This window comes from Cervus canadensis, chromosome 3 (assembly GCF_019320065.1).
Source record: "Cervus canadensis isolate Bull #8, Minnesota chromosome 3, ASM1932006v1, whole genome shotgun sequence".
In the NCBI taxonomy this organism is placed as follows: domain Eukaryota; kingdom Metazoa; phylum Chordata; class Mammalia; order Artiodactyla; family Cervidae; genus Cervus; species Cervus canadensis.
The window spans coordinates 25,923,622-25,931,770 of record NC_057388.1 but is presented as its reverse complement, the minus strand read 5'-3'; the positions used below and the strand labels follow the sequence as shown (position 1 = coordinate 25,931,770).

Below are 8,149 nucleotides of genomic sequence, written 5' to 3'. Positions count from 1 at the left end.
TTAAATCTTGTAGAGTGGTGGTAATGAAGAAATGTAACCAGATAGAAGTGTCAAGGTTATTGTTTGTTCAGGAATACCAATCAGCAACTTAAAAGTTTGAAAGACTTCTCCACGGAGGGTGAGCTTATCGACCGATTCGTTTATCAAAAGGTGAGTCGCAATTTTGAAAGGAGACTGAAGTTTTGTTTGGGGGGAGGGTTTGCTTTCCTCCCACACGGGGATTATACAGTAAAGCGCGCTGGGAGAAACCCTCTGAGCTTCCCTTTTTCATGTTATTGCCATCATCACTTTTTGCCCTCTAAGTAAGATCCTTTACGTGGGTGGGGGATAAAGGTTAGGAAAGGAAAGTCAAGTATCTCAATTGTTAGACTGATTATAGCGAAACAGATTTTAGAAGCCAGGGTTCGTAAAGCGGCAGGAGAGCTGTTTACCTTGCAGTGGAAAGAGAAAGAGGATTCCAAGAGCGACTCTGGGGAATGCCCCCTCGCCCCTCCTACGATGCTTACTTAAGCTAATGGAAGATCTTGCCTTTCAGTAGCCGCTGCACTGGGATACCAGACAAACAGCTCCCCTCGACCCCTGGCAGACAGGGCCCCTCTTCTGAACATCATTAAAAGCACATGCACTTGTTTCACACCCATTGGCAGCGGAGGGTAGCAAGATTCGTAACTCCCACCCTGGAGCCAAGGAGAAGCCAGAGCGGTGGAAAACATCCTTGCTTTGAAAACCCAAAGCTAAATTAAAGAACTACATGAGACAAGGAGCTTGAAGAATATTAGTTGGCTGCGGGAGTGTGGAGACACACAAAAAGCACAGCAGGTAAGAGCTGGAGGTTGTTGCCAAGAAGGAACTGTCCCAGGTGGCAGGGCGGAAAGGATCGCAGAATTGGAGGCCTGTTCCTTTGAGTCTTGCCGGCGTTCTCAAGGTTGTCGTCTTCCATCAGTTGCGAGAGGAGGGACCTTGCCAGAGCCTTCCCTATCGGTGCAGCTAATCCTGTTATCAGCTTGGTTATACATAATAATGTCCCTGACCCTTTGGTGATGGTGACCCATCACATCCAGGGCTGTTAGGAAGGCCGTCACCAGGCGTGCCCCTCCCTTCGAGAAACCTATGAGACGCAGGGCCAAGCAGACGCGATGGCAGCCTTGCCCGAGAGCTGCGTGGACGCCACCGTCCTGGACTTCGTCGCAGACCTATCCCTAGCCTCCCCGGGGCACCCTCTCCTCTGCGACCTGACACCTAGGGTCCCCTTTGGGAACCACCAGGACCTTGTGCTCCGAGACGGAAGACCCCGGAGTCTGGCGCGTTTTGAGGAAGAGGACCCAGAAGAAGAGGAGGGGGAAGGAGAAGAGGGGGAAAACGAGGAGGAAGAGGAGCCCGGGAGAGGCGCCTCCCTGCTGGGCCGCCCCAAGAGGAAAAGGGTGATCACCTACGCCCAGCGCCAAGCCGCCAACATCCGCGAGAGGAAGCGGATGTTCAACCTCAACGAGGCCTTCGATCAGCTGCGGAGGAAGGTGCCCACTTTTGCTTACGAAAAGAGGCTCTCCCGGATCGAGACTCTACGCTTGGCCATTGTCTACATCTCCTTCATGACCGAGCTCTTGGAGAGCTTGGAGAAGGACACCGACTGAGCCAGGGTGGGGTGGACGTGTCTGCCCGCTCCTCGCCTGGGCGCGCACGGGTTTGGGGAGTTTGAAGACCCCGCAGTGGGGGCGACTGAAAGGCCAGGAGGGGCCCTCCAAGACAGAACGTCTGGCCTTCTGGAGCTTGGTTCTGGAGTGTAAAATGTCCACAGCCCTCGAGAGGCGTGGAAGCCGTAGAGTTAATATATATGCGATCGCTGTCGGTGGAGTACGGGGCCGGAGCGGGCGGGGCGAGTGAGGACGAGTTAGCACCGACTTGGGGCAGTCCAGGCCCACGTCCCAAAGCGGCGTCTGTCGGGCGGGAGGGGAGCTAATCCTCCCCGCAGACGGGAGACTTCGGGAGCGTCTGTGCAGTCCTATCTTTTAACTCTGCTTTCTTTCTTTGTTTTTTAATATAACTATAAAGAGATATTCCTACTTCTTTATTTTTATTTTTTGCCTCTAGACTCGGCGCTGAGCCATCCCAGGCAGGCGCTCCGCTCCGGCCCGTGCTCCTGGGGCGCGGGGAGGGGAGAGGGGCGGAGAGGGTGGTCCTAGACGGGTGAGGAGGGAGGGTTACTGGGTCTTCTGAGAGTCCCGGGCGCTCCGGCTCTCTCGTGCGGTCCTCAGTCCTGTCGAGAGGCAGAAAGAAAGAGGAGAAAGCAGGAGACAGTATTCTCCTGTCCTCGCCTCCTCTCCCTCCCCTTCCCTTCCCCTCCCCTTAGGCTCTAACCAGCAGGCCTCTAGTGGCCCCTCCGGGATTAGGATGCTTGAACCGGGAGGGAACTGGGGACAGCTCCAGCTTATGCGCTGGGGGTGCAACTGGGATTACGAGGCGTCTCGGGGCCCCCGAGCCTTTACCACTTGCAGTTATTTCCCCTGGTCGCCTACGGGGGGAAAGGGCCGGGTCTTCCCAGGGGCAGCCCCACCAGAGCGCGCACTTTCAAATTTTTAGCTGTAGGTAGGGAAGATAGTTTTCATTCTAGTTGCATCTAGGGATAAGGGAGAGAAAACGTCAGAGGAGGAAATTCATTCTTCCACTTTGCCAAAAAGTGTGCGATGGAGATGAGTTTGAAGCAAGATCGTGCTGAGGGACTCCCTCCAGTTTGGACGGTCTCCCATTCCACAGTTCTTCCTTTTGTGCTAAGGGAGAACTTCTGCCAATAACTGAAATGGCGTTCTTAAGCTAGCAATAGGTAAGTGAGGAGAGGAATCAGAATGAGCAACCCCCATCTCCTGGAAAGTGAATAAATCCTATTGTTCCAACACTGTATTTTGCTCTCACTTTGCAAATCCTTGGGCGGATGTGCACAGACACACACAGGTCTCCCTATTAGCCTTTTAGAAATGTGTTTCATTTTTATTAAGAAGTAATATATACTCATCCTAAAAAGTTTAGAAAATTAAAATTTAAGAATAAATTTAAATCACTTCATGTTACCACATAGCGTTTTTATCTATTTCCTTTAGTCTTTTTTATACAGGTATAAATTCAATGTGTTAAACAAATTTGGGATACTTTTGGAATTTATCCACTCAGCATTATAGAATGAGCACTCTTTCCTTGACTTTGTGTATTACTCAAACGTAATTTTGATCACTGCATTTTATTATTATATCCATGTATCACAGCCTCACTCCAATCCTTTACAAGTGGATGGCTATTTTCTTTTTTAAAAAATAAATGATGATGCAAGAACACTCTTATAAATATGTTCTCTGCCTATGATAATTTCCTGACACTAAGTAACTAGAAGTGAAATTTCTGCACCAAGTGAACATTTAACTTTCTGGCTACTAATGGCCAGATTGCCTTCCAAGCAGATCTGCCAGTTCACACACCCTCCCACCAGCATTATAGGGATTTGCTTGTCTTGTGCCTTAATTTAAAAGTTTTCCTAGTTCTCCTATCTATGGGAACCTAATTAGTTCTGAAATGACCACTTTCCCAAAGATGACTTCTCTTTTTGAGTAACTTTTGATTGCTTCTACCTCTACCATAAGAACATTAGGATAAATACATAAAGGAAAAAATGTAACCAACTAAACCAAACAACAACAAAACCAGGGAGTATATTTTTTTTTCTCTATCACTTCTACTAAAATAAACTGAAATTTGGACAGTGACCCCTATATCAGTTTTATAAAATAAAATTACTCATTTTCTCTTTTTCTGGATAACTTTTTGGCTACTCAAACTAGCATACCTGTATTTTTAAAGATAAATTTTAAATTGCTCAATTCAGTATGTCAAAAGTAACTGTATCTCAACTCCTCATCAAACTGTACTCAGCTTCCCAACTTCTTATGTAGTGCTAGTGGCTCCATCAAGCCCTCATTTATCCGGTTATTTATTTATTCAATTTATAAAGTGTGTTGACATTTTACATATAGGGTGAATGTGTTCAAAATTGAAAGGGCTTACAGAGGCTCTGTTCCTTCTCCCACCTAAAGTTCTCCTGAAACTAAACATCATTTTTTAAAAAAATCTGCAAGTGATAAATTTGTCTAAAAACAGTCAACTTCAGAAATCATTAATATTTTGTTGAAAGAACAGATTTTGAAAATAAGAAATTAAAATAAAAACTGTGTAGACAAAGTTCCTTGAAATCCTCAGGTCCTGTAGCATAAATACAACCATCTTTCATCCTTAGTACTCTCCCTCATATTCTGAACGTTTCTGTTATATTCTTAGTAATCTCATGATATCCTACAGTGAATACTTCCTCTGAATTGTAAATAACACCCAAAGAAACTCTAAATACAAAAGGTTTTTCCCATTATTATTAGAATTATTCAACAATTATTAAAACTTTTAAGCTTATAAATGCTTTCTTTGTAAGTTTTTTCTATGTCTAGAAGCTATTCTAAAATGTAAAGTGTCTTAAGGCTTCTTCTTAATCCTTGTACTCATAGAATAATATGAAGCCAAATAAGGATCAGAAATACAGAGAAATAGATTGACCTATTCTTTGTATCAGATCATCCATGGAGATAAGACAAAATTGTCTGCATTTCAAACATTAACCCAGGTACCTCCATGTCTCACCACTCAGTTTTTCCAAGCAACGTGATAGTTTTGGTCTTCCCATGTTAGATCCATAAATCCAGTGTGCATTTAATGCAAATATTTTTCTTTTTTTAGTATTTAACACATCCTGTGTTAAAATTGTCTTATTCTTTATTATCTTATAAACCAACATTGATAGAAATATCAGTCGATATTTGTTTTTCAATACCTTCCAACAGTAAAAAAAATAATGCTAAGTGTATCAAATACTTCTGGAAAATTGTAATAATCAGTTTTTGAAATCTTAAAGTTATTTGGGCATTTGGAATATAAATACTATTTTAGATGTTGCTTGGAGGCGATTTATTTACACACTCTTTGCTGACTGAAAACTGCCTTTTGGTCTCAAACTAAGCTCCCCATCACTATCAGGTTACTATTAGTATTCAGACATGTAAACCAATAAAAGATCTAAATGAAATCATATTTGAAAGACATAATCAGGCTTTCCAGGGAAAGTAAGAATAATCAAAAGCCTTTGCCATCTACAGGCAGTCATTCAGGCCTATCATCTTTTGCAGTTGCCCAATGTGAAAACATTTTGACAAAATTAGCACCGGAAAATGAACCAGATATTATGCTAGTGTGTGTAATTCCCGCAAGAACATACAATTAAGACCCTAGGATTTGTTTATTATTGCATTTGTCAGTATTTCCATTATAAAAACACTATTGTGGAATGTTTATAACAACGACCAAAATTCTGAAATGAAACTTGATAAAGCACAGTTCAGTGTAACTTTTTTATAATTTTAAATCTTCAAAGAAAATTTCAAAGTTAATGAAGACATTTAAGTATACTTCATGTGTGAGTTTCTCAAATATACCTGCAACTTTAAAAGAGATTCTACTTAATACAAAATATAAATTATTTTTATTTTGCTTCTCTGGTGGCTCAGTAGTAAAGAAACCACTTGCAATGCAAGAGTCACAGGTTTGACCCACTCCAGTGTCCTTGCTTGGGAAATTTCATGGGCAGAAGAGCCTGGCAAGCCCTAATCTATGGGGTCAAAAGAGTCGAACATGACTTAGTGACAAAACCACCACCATTTTTATTTTTACATGTTTTTGTCAAAAATAGCTGGCAGATTTTGCTTTGAACATTCTTTGCACCTCTCCTCTCCTGTTAGCTTGCCAGCAACTGTGTCTTTACCCATGAAGTAGACATCCCTGTGCAGCTGGTGATACCTTGCTTTTCAGCCCTGACTATAGAATCCCAACCCAATCACGTAGCATTATTTTCTATTTTGTTTGTGATACATATTGGCATAGCTTAGCACAGATTTAACTTTTAATCATTAAATTCCAGCCAACAGAGGCAAGTTAAAAAATAGTTGGCAAATTAATACTGAATTTTAAGTACTAAATCTACTTCTTATTGGGTATTACTTGATTAACTTACAGTTTAAATGTGTTAGAAAAGTGTTAGTATATATCTGTGTCTTGGCCTAAGATCAGTCAGAGGCTCCTGAACTTTGCCAACATTTTGGGAGAAGTTAGGCCCAGTTTCTGGTCAGTACCCTCTCTTCCTGTGAATGCTGGACTAAAAAAGGTTACAAAACAAGAGTCAGCAGTTCTGACCATTTTGTTTTGACTTTGGGGTTTCTTTGAATCCAATGCTCAAAACCAAACCTGGCGAAGGAGAAAAAGGAAAGGAAAGAAGCAATGCAAACTGACAGGGATAAAATACCAGAAAGATGGAAAAACTTCTTCAAGTCTCCATAAACCAAAGCCTATAAATTTCCACAACTTTCTCTATGATACCAAATTTCAGTTCTGTGCCTAAAACACATTCCATAAAAAAATGTAAGTAAATGCAAAGAACATTATGCATGTATTTTTAAATATTCTTTGTGGCTAATATTTCATAGAATTCCACTCAGTTTTACAGAAGGCAAAGAACATTTGATATTCAGTGAAGTCAAGAGTTTACAAATAATGCTGAGAATTATCACAATAAAATGTTACAATTATCATAATAAAATGGTTACTTAGTGCATTATTGTATTCAAAGCACTCTTCACATATTTTCTCTCATTTGATCCTCTGGCTGGATTTAAACAAGATCTAGAGTCTCTGAATTAAATTGTCATCAGTTTACCATCTTAAAAATTCATTCACTCATTGAAATCAGCATGATACTGAGATTCCTATAAAGGATCAATGGTCACATATAAGCAACACATTTCTTTGAAAGATATTGCCCTCAAGATCAAAAGCACCTTAACACATTCTGTGGATGATAAATTATACAAAAGGCTGGTGCAGTCTGGCTCCCTCAAAGGCCAAATTTTACAGCCCTCTATTTGGGGCTCTGTGAAAGAGATTTCCACCTGCAGCCAGCAAATATAGATGACCTCAAAGCAGCTGTTATGGACAGCTTTTTATGATTTCCAGTCTTCAAAAGGGAGGAAAACATCTTTAAGAATATGGAAATAGAACAAACAGTTGGTGAACAATAGAAGACAATAATGTCATATAAATGTATCTGAATTAAGGAATATGATTACACAGTTACTTTACTGCAGATAATTCTGTCACTTCTTCAAAATTTCACAAGCTGTATTTACTACTGATCAGATCTTAAACTGGTCGACAATCTTTAGTCCTACAATTTAGTTAAGTGTTTGTTACATTTAATCCCATAGTTTAGTGATATGTTGGAGAAACTGGAAATGGTCTAAAGGAAAACAAGAGAATAATTGGATTCTTAGATCTGGATGAAGTAATAATGTCTATAATAACTAGTAATGTCTATCATTACTATGTTGCTTGCTTATATGACAGCACATGTTGATTACTATTAAAGTTTTCATAATAATTTTAGGATGTCGACACTATTATTACTCTCTTAGGAATGAAGGCTCTTTGGAATAAAGAAGTTAAGTAACTTGGCCAAACTTAATCAACTAACAATGAGTAATGCCAAGATTTACACTCAGTCAAGGATTTCAGAGGCTGAACTCTCAAGGTGTCAGATTATTTGTGAATACAATTATTATATTTAAGTAGAAATAATGTGACAAAAAGGCTTCCCAGGTCGCGCTAGGTGCCGCTTCCCAGGTGGTGGTAAAGAACCCGCCTGCCAATGCAGGAGACATCAGAGACATGGGTTCAATCCCATGGTTGGGAAGATCCCCTGGAGGAGGGCATGGCAACTCACTCCAGTATTCTTGCCTGGAGAATCCCAGGGACAGAGGAACCTGGTGGGTCCATAGGGTCACAAAGAGTGGGACACGACTGAAACAACTTAGCACGCATGCAATGTGGTAAAAATCAGAAACTATTCTTCATCATTACTGATGATCAGAAATGTAGACATGGGCATATCATGGACATGTTTATGCACAGGGATTTAATCTCTACAATGGAATGGGGAAGGTGGACTACTGGTAGTAATTCTGGAAGAGGTTCTGAACTAATCTTCTATGGATATTTTAAGGCTACAACTGTCCTC

General features: G+C 41.2%; 1 protein-coding gene across 1 annotated transcript; it reads left to right on the top strand.

Moving 5' to 3' along the window:
• Positions 1 to 1,136: 1,136 nt before the first annotated feature.
• Positions 1,137 to 1,631, top strand: FERD3L (Fer3 like bHLH transcription factor). The gene has a single exon (XM_043462324.1). It carries the CDS (start codon positions 1,137 to 1,139, stop codon positions 1,629 to 1,631), a length of 495 nt encoding a protein of 164 aa, XP_043318259.1.
• The last annotated feature ends 6,518 nt before the right edge of the window (positions 1,632 to 8,149 follow it).